The sequence below is a fragment of the Coffea arabica genome, chromosome 6c, assembly GCF_036785885.1.
Source record: "Coffea arabica cultivar ET-39 chromosome 6c, Coffea Arabica ET-39 HiFi, whole genome shotgun sequence".
Classification (NCBI taxonomy): domain Eukaryota; kingdom Viridiplantae; phylum Streptophyta; class Magnoliopsida; order Gentianales; family Rubiaceae; genus Coffea; species Coffea arabica.
The window spans coordinates 13722570-13743782 of record NC_092320.1 but is presented as its reverse complement, the minus strand read 5'-3'; the positions used below and the strand labels follow the sequence as shown (position 1 = coordinate 13743782).

The following is a 21213-nucleotide window of genomic DNA, read 5'->3' as shown; positions in this document are numbered from 1 at the left end:
CTGCATTAGAGCATCGTCTAGCAGTTTAAGTATCTCAGCTGTAAAATTTAAAATCTCTCTAAAAAAAATAAAAATGAAGAGCCGAATAAATGATTATAACGCTTGTAAATGGTAAGTCATTCAATTCCCGTATCTATCAATTAATCATTAACCAAATTCTCCTCTTTTAATAGAGTAAACACTTTATATGTGAATAATCATTTCTACCTATAAATAAGTCCATTGTCTAGTTTCTTCTCTACCATTTTGTTTTCCATTATATTAAAAAAAGTGAAGCTTCATAACAATGGCAAGGCTGGCACCAGTAGTTATCATCATGTCCCTGGCACTACTTCTCCATTTTGTATCTGTAGAAGCTGCCAATGATTGCGAGGATGATTGCCTTCAAGAATGCGCGGACGTGCCTCCACCTCGGGTTAATTTCTGCATTCAGCAGTGCCTAAGAAGGTGCCATCCACCTGCAGATGAATCCTCCCAGAATAAGCATAGCTGTTTTGTTAACCAATGCAGCAAATTTCATTCTGGTAATCTCTTGCTCGATCTCTCTACACTTCTGTTTAGGATTCAGTTTCAAAAAAAAAAAAAAATTTGAAAGGTTTAGTGTAACAGACTCTTTTTTTTTTTTCGCTTTAGCAGCTGATTCTGTTTGTTATTTGCAGATAAGGAGCAACTGGCCATTTGCTTGAACAATTGTTCGAAGAGTTAGCAATTTTTCGGATCATAAGGCTTTCGGACCTCAACTCGTAATCTGCAGCAATTCATAGCTGGAATGTAAAAAGCCATATATAGTTAGCAATAAAGAGATTCGTTGCTGTGTTTGACATTGTCCATTAATTTTTATTTATTTACTTTTTATAATTAATTTTATGTTTCTAGAAATATAACATCTAAAATATATCTTAACAAGTGCCCAATAAGCACCCATATATCCATGAAATAATTCATACAATCCAGCAAATTAAATTTCAAGATTGGCGCACAAAAAAGGATCACGGCACAGGATATTTGTTACTCAAAATGGTAACATATTAGGATTTCAGGATAAACAAAGATTGATTCGCTCCATTAATTTGATGCCAGTAATACACTTCGGCTTAAACATTTTATTTCTTTGATCTCATTCCTTCCACCTTTTCCTTTCTGTGCCAATCACTTTACAATTTTCTGTTACTCATTTCTCCCTTTGATTTCTCTTTTTCTTCCCCCCTCGCACCGTTCAAAATGTTGCAAAAAAAAAAAAAAGAGAAAGAAAAAATTTGCCCAATTGAACATCTTTGATTCAATTATTTCCCCTTCTTCTGCATTTAGAGCCTGGACATGTATTTCCTTGCATTTCTGAAGTTAAGAAAAACACAATGAATAATACAGTGCCACAAAAAGAGTAGCGTGAGAGGCTGATTTTCTTCCAACCCTTTCCCTTAACACACATCCAGTGCTGGTTTTAAAGTACAAAACGCAAGGTAAATATTCTTAGAGTTCAGTCTTGAAATAGAAGTCGCATACGAATCAAGAAATGAGTACCATTTCTGTTCTTCTTCTTTTACCTTACCCTTTTTGCCTGTGAACTTTTTTCTTCTTCTTTTACCTTTTCAACTCAAGGCTCCAAGGTCTAGTATAATTTGTACACAATCTAGACACAGTGATACTGCCATAAGTGAGACAACATAGCTGCTTAATTGAAGTATACATACAGAATAAGCAAATCTAAGAGCATCTATTGCCCCAAAAAACATTGAGTGCTTCAACCAAACAAAATTATGTTTTGAAGTGAGACAGATTACCAAGAAATTTATAATACAAAACTACATTCCACTTACCAGGAAGAGTTAAACTTTGCTAAAATTACCTCTTTTTTTTTTTGGCTGAAAATACAAAGAATAGTAATTTGCTTAACAACACTTGAATTCTAACCTTAGTCTTACAAGATTTTTTTCGACAAAGGGGCATACAATATACTTGCAAGGTACTAGATCAGAAGCAACATTGAATCACAAAATTATATGATATATGTAGATGCATATGTTTTGTTTATTTGAAGCAGATTACTGTTCACGGGACAAATTTTAATACATGTCTGATTTGATGTTATTTGACAATATCCAACAGTTTGGACCGGATCGGAGGAATTTTCTTCCAACACTTAACCTCAACAGGATTTCTGGTTGAAATGTATTAAACGTGTGATAAATTAACATTCAAACTGAAACTTAGTCCATACATATTATAAGATGGTCATTCGATGTTCGTGTTTTCACTTTGTGGCGTATACGTTAATCAAGCTGAAGTTAGTTAGATGAACAAAAAAAATCTATAAAACCCACCTCAAGATTCTACTTGGCTGTACACAGTTCTCTGTCTTTTATTTGTTTCTTTAACTAGTGATCAGCATCCAAAGACCCCAAAAAAAAAAAACGATGAGAAACCAGTGGATAGCAGCAGTGTGTATCATGGCATTCTTGATTTTCAGTGCTCATTCTGATGACGATGATTGTTATGAGGCTTGCATGCACTTCTGCTCAGACACTCTTTCTGAGGACTGTAAGCTCCATTGTGAATCTGTTTGCTCTGATAAGGTTCCAAAAACTCTGGATGGACCATTTTTCTGCAAGCTTGGCTGTTCCCTTCGTCAATGCTCTCACATTTCTACAGGTAAACAACTACTTAGTCATCTCTCCAGTTCTCTCTAATACTCTGTCTGCACAAAGTTTATACACATTTGCAAGGGGGGGAAAAAAAAAGAAAAACACTTCAATTTCTTAATGATTATATTTTGATCTTGGACAGATAAGGCGAAATTTCGCAGCTGCATGGACAACTGCGGGGAGAGCTACTGCAAGCTACCACATCGCAATTAAGTAGCCAGCCAAGCTGGTGTGAGGCTAGCTATAGCCAGCAGTATGACAATGAAGTCGAAAATAGTCTCCTATTAGCGAGTCAAGCTGGTGGAATAAAAGGACTATTCACTTGAACTTCACAAATATGAACTTTATGATGAATTTTCTATTCCTGTCTTTTGGCTTTAAACATTTAATGAATGTAATAATACATAAGTGAAGAAAGAAAGTCAATCGTAATGAAACTTTCCTCATAAATCCAATCTATTTATGACGAAAGTTTATCATTAATTGCCTGAATTAAATTGGTGAAATTTCTAAATTCTCACCTTCATTTCTTCGATAATTATGGATTCTCGCTCGAAGGCATCTCACTGTGTATCACCCTTGTAACTATTCCAGACATTCATTTTCTTTCTATCGAACTGCTAATTTAGCATTTATCAACCAAAAAACAAATGCAAATTTAGCATATATCATCCCTATTTGTCGCCAGAAGAGAGATTTTCTTTCAATCAAAATAGTGTGACGTTCAAGGATAGGTGCCATAGCTCTCAGTCTCAGAAACATTATGCATGCAGCTGCTCAATTGTATAGTGTGCATCACAATTACTGGGAGAGCTATAAGTAGCATGTAATCGGACTGAATATTCCGACGAATAATAGTCTTGTGAATTTAATGGCAGAAGAGACAATTAACACTTCAGTAGGGTCTATGCATAAAAAAATGAAAAGTTCCTTACGATGTTGTATTCCTTTTCAAGTTTTTACAGGGGAAAGAAAGAGATATTAATTTTGATTTCCCCACACTGATTTATCTACCCTTGCTTCATACTGGTAAATTTGCTTGTGCCAAAAAATTCTTAGACTAATAGATAGATTATTCCTACCATTATGTTGAGAAAGAGAAGCAAATAAAATCTCCTAACAAGGTTACAGAATTACATATAAAAAGCTAAAATTAGGTATACGTATAACATGCAACGTTCCACCCCTGAGGCTGAACCATTCCGGTAAATATTAACCTAGTTATGTCTGTACAACATTACAAACAAGTTCATAATTGATAAGAGTAAATGCAAAATCACTGGGCTGGTTAGGAGTAATATTTCTTTAGCAACAAGTAATTAATGGTGGAAACTAATTACTTGTCTTCATTATCAAATTCAACAAAACCATCTAGAAAAATAGCACACATGCCCTCCATTCTCAAGGCCGAGCAGATAATTGTGCAGGTCCCCGGCTTCCTCTGCAAACATAATTTGACCGTCTTTCGTCTTCTTCGTCCTCATTGTAGTTATCCCAAGTGTCAATATCGACTTCTTTAGAATCAGAGTCTACAAAATTCCATATACCATCCCCGACTTCGTAGTCCTTATCCGTCGATTCTGCGTTGTCAAGCAAGTTGTCTATAGGCAAAAACAGGGAAAGGTTGTTGACAGTGTTTGATAGAAATTCTTGAATCCCTTCTTTGCAATAAGCTGCCTCCTTTACTATCAGTCTATCACCATTGTTTTTCTTCTTTAATTAAAGAGTGAAAATAGCAGAAAAAGTTAATAGTTAATCACTATTAGTTATTAGTAGCAATGATAGGTTTTTGGCTACAAGTCAAGTATATAATGTTAGTGGAATAGTTAGTGGAGTTGTTTTGAATTCTATAAATAGAGAAATTTCATGTTATGAGTTGTGTCAGTTTTACAAAGAAATAAACACTCGTCCTTTGCTTCTCTTATTATTTTTCTCAATAATTGTAACAATGGCATCAGAGCTAGGCTCGTGAGTGAAAACAAAAATGAGTTGTGAGAATTGTATTAGTAAATTATGATGGCCACCGACAATTTTGTGCAGCCAGCAATTCTTTGCTTTATGGTCACTATGATCATTGGAGCATGCTAACGGAGAACTTCTTGAGATCTAAGGAGTATTGGGCCTATTGGCAAGTTGTCGAATCTGGAGTGGCAGAGCCAACAGCCATAGTAGTATTGTCATAGGTGCAGAAAATGGAGTTGGAAGCATTGAAACTGAAAGATCTTAAAGCCAAAAATTATCTTTTTCAAGTTTTTGTTCGAGTCATTTTGGAGACAATTTTTAGCAAAAATACCTCTAAACAGATTTGGAACTCCATGAAAAAAGTATCAAGGAAATGCAAAGGCAAAGCGGGTGCAGCTTCAACCTCTTCAGACCGAATTTGAGATTTTACGCATAAAGTCAAGGGAGTCAGTCACAGATTATTTTGCAAGAACGATGGCAATCACTAACAAGATGAGAATCCATGGAGAGAATTTGGAAGACGTCACCATTGTCGAGAAGATTCTTCGATCAATGACAACAAAATTTAATTTTGTTGTATGCTGTATAGAAAAATCGAAAGATGTGGCATGATTATGGCATTTTCGTTATGGACACCTGAATTTTGGTGGATTTAAAACTTTGCAGCAGAAAAATATGGTGGCTAATCTACCTCAAATCACAATTCCATCAGAAGTTTGTGAAGAGTGTGTCGTTGGCAAACAATATCGGGATAACTTCCCAAGAGTGTGTCGTTGGCAAACATTGTGTATTTATGTTGGAGCTGGTTTACTTTGATTTATGCAGACCCATAAATCCATCATCTAATGGTGAAAAATGTTATTTTATGATGTTTATTGATGATTATAGTCGAAAACTAGAGTCTATTTTTTGCAGAAAAAATCTGAAGCATTTTCAACTTTCAAAAATTTTATGACTCTTGTCGAAAAGGAAACAGGCAAGTCCATAAAGAATAGTTAAACTTTGCTAAAATTACCACTTTTTTTTTTGGCTGAAAATATAAAGAATAGTAATTTGCTTAACAACACTTGAATTGTAAGCTTAGTCTTACTAGATTTTTTCCACAAAGTGGCATACAATATACTTGAAGGTACCATCAGAAGCACCATTGAATCGCAAAATTATGTGATATATGTAGATGCATATGTTTTGTTTGTTTGAAGCGGATTAGTGTTCACAGGACAAATTTTCATACATGTCTGATTTGATGTTATTTGACAATATCCAACAGTTTGGACCGGATTGGAATTGGAGGATTTTTCTTCCAACACTTAACCTCAACAGAATTTCTGGTTGAAATGTATTAAACGTGTGGTAAATTAACATTCTCCGACAAAATTCAAACTGAAACTTAGTCCATACATATTATAAGACGGTCATTCGATGTTCGTGTTTTCACTTTATGGCGTATACGTTAATCAAAGCTGAAGTTAGTTAGATGAAACACAAGAATGATCCCACGAACCAGAGGAAAAAAATCTATAAAACCCACCTCAAGATTCTACTTGGTTGTACACAGTTCTTTGTCTTTTATTTGTTTTCTTAACTTGTGATCAGCATCCAAAGACCAAAAAAAAAAAAAAAAAATGAGAAACCCATGGATAGCAGCAGTGTTTCTCATGGCATTCTTGGTTTTCAGTGCTCATTCTGATGAGGATGATTGTTATGAAGCTTGCATGCACCAATGCACAGATTCTTTTTCTAAGGACTGTAAGAGCCATTGTGAATCTGCGTGTTCTCTTAAAGTTCCAACAACTCTGGATAGATCATTTTTCTGCAAACTTGGCTGTTCCCTTCATCAATGCTCTCACGTTACCGCAGGTAAACAACTACTTAGTTATCTCTCCATTTCTCACAAAGTTTATATACATTTTTACAAGGGAAAAAAAATAAAGAAAAACACTTCAATCTCTTAACGGGTTATATTTTGACCTGTCCTTGGACAGATAAGGCGAAATTTCGCAGCTGCACAGACAACTGTGGGGAGAGCTACTGCAAGCAATACCATGGAAATTAAGTAGCTAGTCAAGCTGGTGGAAGGCTACAGCCAGCATGACAATGAAGTCCAATATAGTCTCCTATTAGTTACTTAAAGGAATAAAGAGACTACTCATTTGAACTTCACAAATATGAACTTTATGATGTATTTTCTGTTTCTGTCTTTTGGTTTTAAACTTTTAATGATTGTAATAATACATAAGTGAAGAAACAAAGTCAATCCTAATGAAACTCTCTTCGTAAATCCGATCTATTTATCACGAAAGTTTACCATTAATCGTCTGAATTACTTGGGGAAATTTCTAAATTATCACCTCGATTTCTTCAATAATTATGGCATTCTCGCTCCAATGAATCTCACTGTGTATCACCGCTTGTAACTATTCCATTCCGGACCTTCATTTTCTTTCTATCAAACTGCAAAATTTAGCATTTATCAGCCAAAAAATAAATGCAGATTTAGTAGATATCATCCCTATTTGTCGCCAGAACAGGTTTTGCTACGATCAAAATAGTGTGACGCTTAAAGATAGGGTGCGTCATAGCTCTCAGTCTCAGAAACATCATGAATGCAGCTACGCAATTGTATAGGGTGCGTCACAATTACTGGGAGAGCTATAGTGTGCAATAGGACTGAATCTAAAAGCAGAAGAGACAATTAATTAACACATAAATAGGATCTTTACGGGAAAAAAAAGTGAAAATGTTCGTTACGATGATGTATATATTGGCGAAGAAAGAGATGTTGATTTTGATTTGTCAAGATTTTTACCTTTCATCTTCCCCACATTGAGTTATCTATCCTTGCTTCACTAATTTCAGTGTGCAAAGTAACAATGTACACCAAAAAATTAGCATTCACTTAGTTTTAACTTAGAACCACGAGAGAAACTAATATCATACAGGTAAACTTGCTTGTGCCAAAAAAACTCTTAGACTAATAGTTAGATTAACCCTACCATGTGTGTGGAGAAAGAGAAGCAAACAAAAACTCCTAAAAGGTTACAAAATCAATCAATAGCAAAATTACTTATATAAAAGCTGAAATTAGGCCTATACGTACAACAGTAGTCAGTAGATATTAACATTATGTCTATAAAATATTACAAACAAGTTCATAATTGATAAGATTAATTGCAGAATCACTGGGCAGGTTAGAAGTGATATTTCTTTAGCAGCAAGTAATTAATGGTGGAAATTAATCAATACTATCGTCTTCATGATCAACTTCAACAAAACCATCTAGACAAATAGCACATATGTCCTCCATTCTCAAGGCCGAGAAGATAATTGTGGAGGTCCCCAGCTTCCTCTGCAACATTATTTGACCGTCTTTCGTCTTCTTCATCCTCATTGCAGTTATCCCAAGTGTCAGTATCGACTTCTTTAGAATCATAGTCCACAAAATTCCATATACCATCCCCGCCTTCGTAGTCCTTATCGGTCGATGTTGGATTGTCAAGCAAGTTGTCTATAGGCAAAAACATGGAGAGATTGTTGGCAGTGTTTGGTAGAAATTGTTTCATGGAATATGACAGAAATTCTTGAATCCCATCTTTGCATTGAGCTGCCTCCCTTACTATCACCATTGTTTTTCTTCTTCATTATAAATTTAGGTGGGGTCATGCTAACATTGTACTAAATCTTAGTGGGTAAATCGAAAATAATCTTAGGCACATTTGCCCGTATGGACCAATTAAAATCAAATTCGAAAATTAGAAGATCTAATAGAAACTTTTAAAGTTGAGGGCCCAAAGCGTATGATCAATAAAAGTTGAGAGTCTATTGAAGCTGTTCACCATCTATCCGTGTATAGCATAAGAAATCTAATCGTATCCATCCCCCAACCAAGCACCAGTGCGCTATAGAGTATAAACAAGCCATATTATCTTACTGTCTTTTGAAGAAAGATAAATTGCCAGGAAAGTTCACTACATTTTACTCACCAAGAAGACTAAAAATTTGCCATATAAAATTACCCTTTTGCTGAAAAGACAAAGATTAGCTAGTAATTTACTCAAAAACACTTTGAAGTTTAAGCTTAGTCTTACTATATAGTATCCATTTCTCTCTTTTTTTTATTCCACAAAGTGGCTTGCGAATTATATGTACAAAGTACTATCAAAAGCACCATTAGATCACAAGATTATACAATAATATGAAGGTGCAAACGTTTGATTTATTTGAAGCGACAAATATGAAAAGTTGTCAGAAGTTGGTAGTGCTCCTGGCCAGTGCTAATGCATTAGCTAAAGAGAAATTTCTAAGTTTGTGATGAATTTTAAAAAAATTCTACAAAAGGGGTGATTGTAGCGAGGAATTCTGTCGGAGGTCTTCGCATTCGTAAAATGCGAGTTCAGGAGAGGAATGCGAGCTCTGTTGAGAGCTCGCATTCGTGAAATGCGAGCTCTGTTGAGCTCGCATTCTAAAAGACTGGTAAGCTATTCTCAACTGTCACCAGGTCTTGAATTACTTTATTAGTTGCAGGTATTAGTGAGTGTCCCCAGTTTTAATATTTGAGGTGCCAGCGCTTTTCCTTCATCTTATGTGTTAACATCCATCATCAGATATTATGTGTTAGGTAAACTTTCAATGCATTCTTTAGTAGTCTGAATTTACTTTCTCGCATTACAGAGATGCAAATTTTTTTGCTTTTTTTTTTGGAGGCAGAGATTTATATTTTTGTATTAAAACAAAATGTTTTAAGATGTCGCATGCGCGTTCGCATTCCTTAAAAAAAATTTATGAAATACGTTATTTTATTATAATACATTTAAATGGTGGAAATAAATTAGATCAATGTAAAAATAGAATGAAATTATTAACATGTAAGGTGTTGACTATATTTTATGAATAAAATACTAACTTTTGATCCTTTTTTGTGAAATAAATTTATTTATCAAATTCTAATTTTCCTTTGTTATTAATGAATCGTATTTATTTGTTGACACCGATGAATATTAGTTATAAGAATCTAATAATTAATAGTCATTAATATCTGTTACAATTTTTTTATTGTAATTTTAGAAATTCCATAACGCAATGCTAATTAAAAATTATATAAGTTATTTTTATGAGGTGCATGTTATTTGTTTGGTAGTTGAAAAGGAAAAGAAAAAAATTAAATCAAATATCTAGCGATTAAATCTTGCGTGTTTTACCTTTTACAATTGATGCGAATGTAGATATTTTTAGATGAAAATCACCGGTTACTCAACATTTGACATACTGAAGTTGAAATGGGGTCTTGGCAACCGACTTGTTTACCATCTCTCAGACTCTCTCACCAATTACCATCCATCCATCCAAAATTCAAACTTAGGTTGGAAAACATAAGTTAAAAGGCTGAGAACAAGGAAACTGCATTCGTCCGTCTTCAACCAAATTGTAATTTATCCGAAGGCAAAGTCATATCAATCTAGGCAGTGAAATAGGCACCTAAGAAAAAATAGATACTCGGAACTGATTATTTTTTTCTTCAATTTTTTTTTTTTTTTTTGGGATTGCTTTCTTCCAGCAACTTCTGTTCACCAGGAAACATTTAACTCGCTCCCCTCATCCTCTCTTAGTCTGTACAATAACCCATCTAAGATTATTTTTGTATAGAAGAACCCAAACGGAAATGCTAATCGCCCCCCCAAATTTAAGAGCCCAACAAGAAAAACAAAATTACTACTTCCCTTCTGTTGCCCACTTCTCCCTTCACCCCACCAATCAATTGATACCAAAAGCTCACTGAGCTCGCATTTCCGGAATGCGAGCTCGATTCGAGCTCGCATTTTGGAAATGCGAAGACTTCCATTTACAGAAACCCCTCCAGGAAACGTCCTCGTTGTAGAATTCTTTTTTTTTTTTCCATCATAAACTAAGAATTCACCCATTAGCTAAAAGGCAGGCTTATTAGTGTTCACCGGACAAATTAATCCATGTGTGATTTGATGTTATCTGAAAATATGCAAGAGTTTGGACCAGATTGGAACTGGAAGGAAATTCTTCCAATGTTTACCCTCAACCAAATTTCAAGCCTAGTGCTGGTTGAAAAGTAGTAAACGTGTGGTGAACATATTCTTAAACATAAATTTCGAACTGAAACTTAGTCCATGCATATTATAAGATAGTCATTCAACATTCGTGTCCTTTTTTGTGGCGAAGACGTTAGTCAAACCTGAAGTTTGTTAGATGAACAGACAAGAATGATCCCATGAGCCAAGGGGGGAAAAATCTATAAAAGCCCACCTCTAGATTTTACTTCGTTGTACAGAGTTCTTTGTCATTTTCTGTTTTTCACTAGGGATCAGCATCCTTTAAAAAAAAAAAAAAAAAAAGATGAGAAACCAGTGGATATCAGCAGTGTTTATCATGGCATTCTTGGTTTTCAGTGCTCATTCTGATGACGATGATTGTTCTGAGGCTTGCATGCACTTCTGCTCAGATACTCTTTCTGAGGACTGTAAGCTCCACTGTGAATCCGTTTGCTCTGATAAGGTTCCAAAAACTCTGGATGGACCATTTTTCTGCAAGCTTGGCTGTTCCCTTCGTCAATGCTCTCACATTTCTACAGGTAAACAACGACTTAGTCATCTCTCCAGTTCTCTCAAATACTCTGTCTGCACAAAGTTTATACACATTTGCAAGGGGGCAAAAAAAAAAAAGAAAAACACTTCAATTTCTTAATGATTATATTTTGATCTTGGACAGATAAGGCGAAATTTCGCAGCTGCATGGACAACTGTGGGGAGAGCTACTGCAAGCTACCACATCGCAATTAAGTAGCCAGCCAAGCTGGTGTGAGGCTAGCCATAGCCAGTAGTATGACAATGGAGTCCAAAATAGTCTCCTATATATTAGTTACTAATAGGAATAAAGGGACTATTCGTTTGAACTTCACAAATATGAACTTTACGATGTATTTTCTATTTCTGTATATTGGATTACTAAAAGAATGAAGCGAAGAAAGACAGTCAATCCTTATGAAACTTTCTTCCAAATTCCGATCCGAACTATATATATATATATATATATATATATATATATCATTAGTCGCCTGAAGTAAGTTGGTGAAATTTCTAATTAATCGTCACCTTTATGTCTTCAATAATATTTGTGGCATTCTGGCTCCTGTGTACATGTATAAGTTATGACCTATCTCAAAGGCTTCTAAGTTTTCTCATTTTTAACTCAACATTTCTTGCGGCCGACAAACTAAATGACATATCATTTTGAGATAATTAACTTAACTTTCGAAAATTTTGATTATTAAGCCATTGATAGTAACTTTTGAGAGTGTTGAATTATGGTCCAGATTGCAAAACCAAAACCCTTCCAATTAGTTTGCTGTCCAGTACATATGATTTTATTTATACACAATGCGTACGTGGTTCCCGAATCACTCCCAAGATTATTGCTTATTTGTACTGATATCAACTGTTTTCCCAAGAGTTACTTCTAAAGTGGCTTTAATTAAGAAAGCATAAAAATAACGATCGATAGGCTATATTTTTCTGGATGCAAAAGTCTCTTTATTTTGATTAAAATCCACTTAATGCAAAGGTCACTTAATTGATGTACGTGAGCGAGCCTGTTAAATTTCAGAATTTTTTTTTTTTTTTGCCTGGCCCAACAATCGTTTTATTTACTGCTAATCGATGCAACACAAAATGGACTACTTATTGTTTAGACCAGATTTTAGTACATCACCAACCACCGCTTGTATTAGACTGGAATTGAAGTTGTTACTTGTTATCACAAAATAGAAAGTGATTTGCATGCAGTTGGTTTCAACCTAAAGTAGTACGCATTAATTTGCAACCAATTGTAAGACTTCATTTATAACAGAGAAATTATTTGATGGATCATGTTGAAACTATTTAAAGGAAAATGTTTAAACCACAAAAAAAAAGATTATTTTCCTTCAATTATTTGGTTAATATAAAGCCTCCTTGAAGGAAAAGGGGTACATATTGGTAATTACGAGGTAGTTACATAAATGCCTTAGAAATTTTTTTTCAGCAAAATCCATTTATAATGGCATTGACCAAGATTTCAATTGCTGAATACAACATATTTCTTCTTCTTCTCTCTTTCTTTTTTTTTTTTTTTTTGGACAATCTTGAATAATATGAGCGCTCTTGAAGGATTGAAGAGAAAAAGCATTAACAATTAGAGATTGGTGGAAGGACGGATTAGATGATTCGGAGGAGGGAATGTAAGTGAGAGATTTCAGATTCAAACCCTCCCATTTACTATATATATATGACAGGGAACTAGAGGACTCATTTATCAAATCAACTAAAAAGCAAATATTGATAATGATACCAACTCTTGCTATTTATCAAGCCCTCACATTGAGTTATCCTCCTAATGGATGGATTTGTAGATGGACCGGTAAATGAGCAAATGAAGATGAGAGGGGTCTACTTCTGTGACCAATTTCACATTATATCCTAAAGCTGTCTTTTATCTTTTTTTTTTTTGGTTTTAGTCAAGCACATTCTAAAGTAGTCCAGATAGCCTAAATTAACATAATCTCGCACACTATTTCTAAAACTACACTAGTATGTGTATCTATAATTATAAGTGTGTGGTCGTATATTTTTGTTCATAATTTTAGTAGTCAGAGTTTTTTTGGCCATTTTGATGAGTTGAGGGTGTAAAGTGTCTAAAAGAAAATGACAAAACTAAAAAATCAAATGGAAACATGGAGGGTGTGAAGTGAAAATTTCCCTTATTTTAGTACTAATGCTTAATTTACCTTACTCCTCATTCAAGCACCAAATATTCTTGGTAAAACTGCAACAAGTGACATGTGATACTTCAAAGCTGCTTGTATTGTGACAAAAATTTAGGAGTGTGTGCATGTAGATTACCATGTTTTTGAAAAAATGAAAATTACCTAGACTTTTGTTTTGCTAAACTAAACTACAAATTACTCTCCAAGAAGAGTTAAATTTTGCTAAAATCACTCTGGAAAGCACCCCCTGAATTGCGAATCATATGATGAATGAAAATTTAGGAGTGACAACCACCTCTTTTGTCCCCCACTCTCGTACTTCCTCCCTATCCAAACCTGCCGTCCAAGATTTTGGACCCTGATCTATCGGATAGGAGTTTAACTCCCTGGCTACTGACCCCCCAAAGAAAAATAATCCCTACTTGCTCAAAAAAAGTTAATTAATTTGAAATATAGGACTAAATCAACCCGCAAAATTATTTTTCAACCCTTTTCGAAAGGAATCGTGATCTTTTGATGACAGTTGAGAACTGATAAAAGTTGCATTAATTTCGGAGATGTGTATCTTGCATGAATACGGTGGAATATAGAAAAGTTGAAAACCATAATATAGTCATCGAAAAACTGTGTTTTCACTCCCAAGTATGGTAGTTATGTATAACCAACAAAGGATTAGCTAAGTTTAGACGACAAAAATGAATCCATGCTTGATCCAAGGAACAAGACCTATGAACACTTCTCTTAACTTTAGCAATAGGTTAAGGTAATCAAATACACAGGAAATACCTAAAAAATGAGGACTGCATGGCTAGCATTAGTACTACTAACAGCTATGACAGACCTGGTATTTTGTGATGATTCTTTCTCTTGGCCTGACGATCCAATTGTTCGGCATGATCATTGCTTTGCAAAGTGCCTAGTAGATTGTTCGGATCAAAACAACGTTGATGTTTGTATTGATAATTGTTACAAACGTAAATGTCATCCACAAGGGCCATCTCCAAATGGATCATTCTTCTGCAACTATGGCTGTTTACTTCACCAGAGCGCCAATTCAACTTCGGGCAATGCAACATTTATCTCCACCTTTGTCTCCCTAACTACTTGGATATGTTAATATATATAAGTGTCTTAACAAATTTCTAGTCCCATATTTGTCCAACATTACTCACAACTAACAAATTCCATCTTATTCATCGGGCAGCGAAAGCACAGATAGGCTGCATCAAGAACTGATCCAACAGCTATTGCACGCAGTACAAACGTGTGTAACTTCAATTAGAGGAGGATTGACGAGCCTGTATCCAAAATTCCAAAGAATAGTCTCCTAAGAAGTAGAAAATAAAGAGACTATTTAGTATTTTGCTTTTCGGGCGACAATCTTAATAAAACTTTCTTCCTGCTAATTAATTAGTCAACATTTGATAAATATTTGTTTTACGTAAAATTAGCTTCGTATTTTGCTTTCAGAGACAAGCTTTAATGCAAATTATACAGTAGTAGAGTAGTCATATGATATCCCACAATATGTGAAAATAAGAATATTTTTCGACGAAGGATTGGATACTGAAGAATAGAGTTCATTAGATCCTTGAAAATTTTTAGGGCAAATTACACTTTATCCCCTCGTGATTTAGTGCTTTTTTTAACAAAAACTTCCCTATGATTTGAAAAGCTAGACATAAGCCCCTCATGGTTTAGATTAAAGTATCAAAGTGACATAATTTGCAATTCATAAGCGGAGTTAACTAAAATGTCAAAAATACCAGTATATGAAGTTAAAAATTATTTATTAACTACAGGGGTGTTATGCATATATTTTGAAAATCATAAGGGAGTTATATGATGAAGCACTAAATCATAAAGGGGGATTATATAGTAAAACATAAAACCATATATACGGGGTTAGAGTGTCATAAATATTATATTTATATATTTTGATAACTTCAACCATTTTAGTTTTTAAACAAGGGTAATTTTGATATTTTCATATGTTTCATTATGAATGATCATTTCCGTCACTTTGACACTTTAATTCAAATTATGAGGGGGTTTTATATAACTATATAGAGGTTATGTGAAAATAGCTATACTACTAGGGGTAAAGTATATTTTGCCCAAATTTTTATCCACCAGAAAGGACGTCCGACTGGGGAAAATTGACTAGGCTTATTATTCGTCCAGTGACATTCAGAAAAGCATGAAATTCTGCAATACCATTTGTAAAACATAGAACACAGAAACTACATTGAAAAGTAAAAAACAAAACACTTCAGTAAATCTATTGTGCCAGTAAAATGATAATTAACAACATAAAATGTAGATCAAACAAAAGTATGGTTTTCAATTTTCATGTTGCAAATTCATTTTTATTGCTTGTTGTAAAAGTCGATTGTTTCATTTAGTATCATATATCCCAACATCTAGCAAGCGAATAGCTGGTCTAAACTAATACATCCAGTTCATCCTCTCTTAGCTTAGGTGACACACTTGGAAAGGTTCTTCAAATTATTGTGAAATAAGATAGAAAAATTGGATTAAAACTTGGGTATGAATTTTACCCTGACAAAACTTGTAGGATAAATAGCATATTTGGATATTTTAAGTGCTAAACAAAAATATTTTGAGAAAGTTGAAGGACTTTCAAGGCAGTTGAGCATTTGCACTACGTTTTTTAAGCTTTATCTTAACTTGTTCTGACATCAACTAGTTGGCCTGTGTCTCTTTTTCTTTTTTTTTTTGTAAAAAGGCAAGGGCTTTCCGCAAATTTGCCTTCAAAATCTGTCAATGAATTGGGAGAAATGCCATTAATGATCTTTTCTTTCAATTTCATGGAACCACTTGGAAGATCTACGCCACATTTGAATCACAATATAAAGCTAAAAGGTGTACTTCATCAAAATGTGGCATTAAAAGACTGTATTAATGGGATAATATTTAGCACCAAGTGGTCAAAATCAATGCTACCAAAAATGTATAAGGTACAAGGGCTGATGCTGAAAATCCATTTCTTTTTTTATTTTATTTTTTTTATTTAGAGAATCAACGATGATTCCCCATTTATTGTCCGATGACTCAAAAACCCGCGATCTATGAGTTACAATTGAAACGTCTTATCAACTAGGTTACATTTCGTTATCTAACAATCCATTTCTTGATGACTCAGGTCACATTTCGTTATCTAACAATCCATTTCTTGATGACTCAAAAACCCGCGATCTATAAGTTATAATTGAAGTGTTTTATCAGTTACAGTTGAAACGTCTTACCAACTAGATTACATTTTGTTGTTTAAAAATCCATTTCTTGTATAATGAAAACTGGTTGAAAAGCTGTACATGGAGAGTTGCCCTCCAGATATATGCCTATTTGAAAGATAGAAAGGTCATCACAGTTTGACCATCATCATTAGAAACTCAAGCTTACGTGATAATCTCTTTCCGCAAATTTGCCTTAAAAATGTAAAGGTACATGTTGAGATGGTGATCCTAATGGCATCATGGAAGAACAATGGTAAAACTGATAGTAGGTTTTTTTTTTTAATTTTTGAATAAGAAATAAGCGAGATTTAAGAAGCGATGCCCAGAATTTCTAATTCCTAAGATTTTGTTGAAGATTAATGGAGAGGCATTGGTAAGCGAAGAAAATATTCCTATGCGGAGCTTGATTATGCTATTGCCAACAATTTCATTTTCTCCTTTTTCATAAATTTCGAAATTATGACTGTCAAGTTCCAGAACATCTCGAGTAATAATCGAAGTAAAATAGGCCCTCTGCCCCGCCAACACCAGAGCAACTCTTAAAATTTCATCCAAAACAGCTAAAGAGAAAGGAGTCTAAACATTGCATGCTTGAAATCCTCAACGTAAGATCATTAATAAAGCAACTCCTAGTGCTGTAAAAGCAGTCCAAACAGCAACAACAGGTTAATTAGCAGTGAATATGAGTGTAAAGTTTCAGGCTTTCAGCAGCTCCAAACACGGTTCTTCTCACCAATTTGAGCCACCATCACCATCACGGTAGTAATCAGTAGGCCTCGCGATATTCACATCCTCAAATTCATTGTCATCTGACAGCAAGAGAAGGTGTAAGCAAGCACTTAACTGAAAGGTATACATCAAAGAAGCAAGCAAGAAAGAATACTTGAAATAGAAGATTACTAGGTCAAAAGTACTATCCTGGGCAGAAAACTAATTAGAGCACATGAAAACTGACCCAAGAATGAGGACAGCTTCAATTTCATCTAAACTGGCTGCTTTCGTTCATTTAATACTCTAGAATCCTCACTGACATGCTCTTGATTCAATTATGAGATGGTGATTTTTGTACTACAAGGACTCTTGCAGTCATCATAATATGGTAAACAGCTCTGGCTGAGCAGATTTTAAAGTTCCAAGAAATCATGACATCAGGAAAGATATTTCACAAACCCCATCACTACTTTTGACAGATAGGAAAATCCCTTAATGTTTTAGTGATCACAAGGACCTCTCTAACCTGTCACCACATCATCATAGAAACAAATCATATTGGGATTGGAAAGTCATCCGCTCAACCAAATTCTAGAAGTGCTTATTACCAATCAATACATGCCAACCTTGTATACTATGAAGTATGTGAAACAAAGAAAAAAATCATGAAATCAAAGAGCGTAGGTCTCTCCCCATCTGAATCTTCTCCTTCCATCGAGCAGAGTCCAAACTGTGGCACAACACATCCAGCCACACACTTCACTTCAACTTTAAATCATTGAAAGATCATGCTACCAACCATATGTAACCATCTCCCGAAAAAAAAAAAAAACAAAAAATCATCTGTCTGTCAAGCTCCATAACCAACTAATATCCATCAATGAAGCTTGAATCCGTTTGGGACAACTGTTGCTTTGTGCTGATCCTACTACTACTTATGAACAAAGATTTGACAAGAAGTTACCAGTTCTAATTTTGTCCAAAGGTAAGCATCAAAGGATGATTATGCATGACAGCAATAGCAGTGGAAACATTGCATACGCCAGTCTACCAGTTTACTACTGCCTCAAAATGGAAGAGGGATCAACTCAATCTTGGTTGCTTGGGGTGGAAGGCAGCAAAAGTATGATGTACAAAGAACAGATAAAAGAGATTCGAGTTACCAAATACCTATAGCGAAACTCCCTCAGGGTTGAAGTACATAACATTTTCTTTTTCTGTATGCAAGAAGAATGGCATAAAGAGCAGCAAGAGGGTATGACTGTGCAAAAGGTAAGCAGAGGTATGCTTTTAAGAAATATGACAGGTTCACAACCACCTTGGTCGTGTATTTTCCTAAATCTCTTCCCCGCACCACAACATAAGCTAATAAAGCAACTGTAGTTCAATCCATCTAATCGAAACTCCAGATACTCGAAAGCTTCCTTTTTTTCTATTCCACAGTGCCCTCATGAGGCTAACAAAGATGCAGCTTCCAAAGTTGACAAACTTGTATGCAACAGAAACTCAAAAAATAAGGCCATATGTGTCATATAGCAGGGATGTCATATTGAAGATGAAGGATAAGTATATAATGTGAAACTGCCTTTCTAGTTCCAAATTGACTAGAAAAAAGAACATTATTCCTAAACCTCAAAAGGAAGTCAAACATAACTAATCTAAATATCTATGTTCTCAACACTACAAAAGACAGAAACTGATTAACAAATTAACAGATTTCAGTAAGGATTTCTTTTCCAGGTTATTCACTGGGTGAGATCACTCTTTATTATCATCATACTAGAAAATTTGTAATTTTCAGTCGGCAAACAGAAAGTTCTTTGCAGAAGTTCCTACAAGGGATATGCACAAGACAGAAAATGTATGTCATCCTAACAAAGCTAAAAGCTGTAAAAACCAAAGTTCCCCAGTCATCTCCCACAGTGATAAGAAGGCTAAATCAGACAACCAGAATACAATAACTTCTCCGATTAACTAAACCAATGACCTCTACTTGTGCTGCAATTTGTCACACAACTTCTATTCCATCAATCACTTAAATGCCCCTAGCCTCTTGGTTTCTTTGCCATTATATATCTAATTGTGCATTCTTACAACCTGATGTTATCTAAATGGTTCATACTAAGGGTTGGTTCAATATAACCACAGACAACCGGACTAATAACACCAGAAACCCCAAGTAACAAACAGTATGTTCAGTAAACAAATTTGACACTAAAAGGAAAGGAAAAGGAAGAAAAGAACCTTTTCTCAAGGTTAGTGCCACAACTGCATCATTTTCAACCTGATATTCAATTAAACAGATTTAATACACATCAGTGAACGCAATAGGCAAATATATAGGAAGAAATTAATGAGTGGTAGATAACAAACAATGGCACATGATAAACCCAAGTAATGGACACCATGTGCACTCTAACAACAATTGATGCATGCAACATTTGTCTTATCAATTTGTGAAGATTTAGGTAGTACCTTCTGATCAGCTAATGACTTTGAATCATCAAGTACTTCTTTATTTGGCAACAGAATCAATCGCTGGTCATTAACTGGTTGATCAATTAGGATCTGCAACTTCTCTTTGATCTGTAAAACTTTTTCACTGGGAAGGCATTGCAAGAAGTAAGTGGTCTTGCTGCGCTTAACTCGAATGTACATCTCCTGCATTAAACAAACAAACAATTATCCAAAAGCAAATCCATTACAACAGTGAATTCCAACGTAATAAAGAAAAAGGTAAATGTAAATCAATTTAGACCGTGAATCAATTAGCAAAAGTGCAAAAAGACCAGTAAATTTATGGATCCTAGTTCACAAAGTTAAAACATCAGTAAATTCCAGCAATGCCCTAATAGATAAACATGTTTTTATATATACAAAGAAATTTCTCGTACAAAATCCCTCTACTACTCGATCAAGTGTCCAGAAGCCATCACCAATTAATTTGGCGACTACACCTGGTAATTTAGTAATTTCAGAGAGTCAAATTTTAGCAAACAATAATCTCAATTCACCATTCGGGGTTCCTAAATTTTTCATGTAGCAAAAGGGGTCAATTTACAATATACAGAAACAGTTCAATGCAAGAAACTGAAATTAACAAGAAAAATACCATACTGAGCAAAGAACCAGCAAAAACCCACATGCACATAAAGTAACAAGCAAATTCAACTCATTTTCAGGAGGCTCAAAAAATAATCACTTCTTAAATTGACAAAATTGCAAATTCTGAAGCAAACAGGAAAAAAAAAAAAACGAAAAAGGAAAAACTAACCGAGTGATTTTCATCTGCTGGGCTCTTGGTCTGGGATGGCTGCTGGGACATCTTGCTGCAGAGGAATTCAAGTGAAACGGGCCTTGATTTCCTCTGAATTTGAGAAAATTGGAAGAGTGAAGAGGGACTGTGTCTCAGTGTGTGTGTGTGTGTGTGAAGTGTGCAAGCTTCAAATGGTTTCTCCCAAAAAAAAAAATAAAAAGAAAAAAAAAAGTTCTTCTCGAAATCTGACGAATTGACGTTACACGTCGTCAGTTTCGGTTACACTTTTGTGGGCTAGTAAATCCCTCGAGAAGCCCGTATGATTAAGTAAAGAAGCCCAGCTCATCCTAACAGAGCCTAACAAATTAATGTTTGGGCCCCAAGTCGTTGACCAGCCTGTCTGATCTGCAATATTTTGTGTCGATTAGTTTTTTTTTTTTTTTATTTTTAAGTACCCCATATATTAGTGAGTGGCTGGTACAAGAGTAACGAGCAACAAAAGAGCATTTGATTTAGCAAGCGAGTACCGAACTTAACCTGTTTTTGTCCATGCATTAATTTTGTTTGTTTATTTACAAGAACATGTTTAAAGCTTTTTTTTTTTTTCTTGTTTTG

General features: G+C 34.8%; 1 protein-coding gene and 4 long non-coding RNA genes across 5 annotated transcripts; 4 read left to right on the top strand and 1 right to left on the bottom strand.

The window, feature by feature from the left end:
• Positions 1–169: 169 nt before the first annotated feature.
• LOC140008009 (uncharacterized) lies at positions 170–834 on the top strand. Its single transcript, XR_011815426.1, has 2 exons — positions 170–524; positions 660–834. It is a non-coding gene; the product is annotated as an uncharacterized lncRNA (long non-coding RNA).
• A 1594-nt stretch (positions 835–2428) lies between these two features.
• LOC140007992 (uncharacterized) lies at positions 2429–3003 on the top strand. Its single transcript, XR_011815412.1, has 2 exons — positions 2429–2649; positions 2785–3003. It is a non-coding gene; the product is annotated as an uncharacterized lncRNA (long non-coding RNA).
• Positions 3004–6230: 3227 nt separating this feature from the next.
• LOC140007991 (uncharacterized) lies at positions 6231–6885 on the top strand. Its single transcript, XR_011815411.1, has 2 exons — positions 6231–6464; positions 6590–6885. It is a non-coding gene; the product is annotated as an uncharacterized lncRNA (long non-coding RNA).
• Positions 6886–11078: 4193 nt separating this feature from the next.
• Positions 11079–11617, top strand: LOC140007990 (uncharacterized). Its single transcript, XR_011815410.1, has 2 exons — positions 11079–11202; positions 11340–11617. It is a non-coding gene; the product is annotated as an uncharacterized lncRNA (long non-coding RNA).
• Positions 11618–17192: 5575 nt separating this feature from the next.
• On the bottom strand, positions 17193–20819 carry LOC113691791 (uncharacterized). The gene is made up of 4 exons (XM_027210088.2): positions 20617–20819; positions 19818–20003; positions 19587–19626; positions 17193–17440 (listed from the first exon to the last, which is right to left on the bottom strand). The coding sequence occupies exons 1-4, from the start codon at positions 20665–20667 to the stop codon at positions 17361–17363; spliced, it is 357 nt and encodes a 118-aa protein (XP_027065889.1). The 5' UTR covers positions 20668–20819; the 3' UTR covers positions 17193–17360.
• Between the last annotated feature and the right edge of the window lie 394 nt (positions 20820–21213).

Excerpts from the sequence above, each read along its gene's own strand:
- LOC113691791 (XM_027210088.2), bottom strand. The coding sequence starts at position 20,667 with ATGTCCCAGCAGCCATCCCAGACCAAGAGCCCAGCAGATGAAAATCAC. Across the intron at positions 20,004-20,616 it reads CAGCAGATGAAAATCACTCG|GAGATGTACATTCGAGTTAA; the intron begins GTTAGTTTTTCC and ends TGTTTAATGCAG. Across the intron at positions 19,627-19,817 it reads AGTCATTAGCTGATCAGAAG|GTTGAAAATGATGCAGTTGT; the intron begins GTACTACCTAAA and ends ATTGAATATCAG.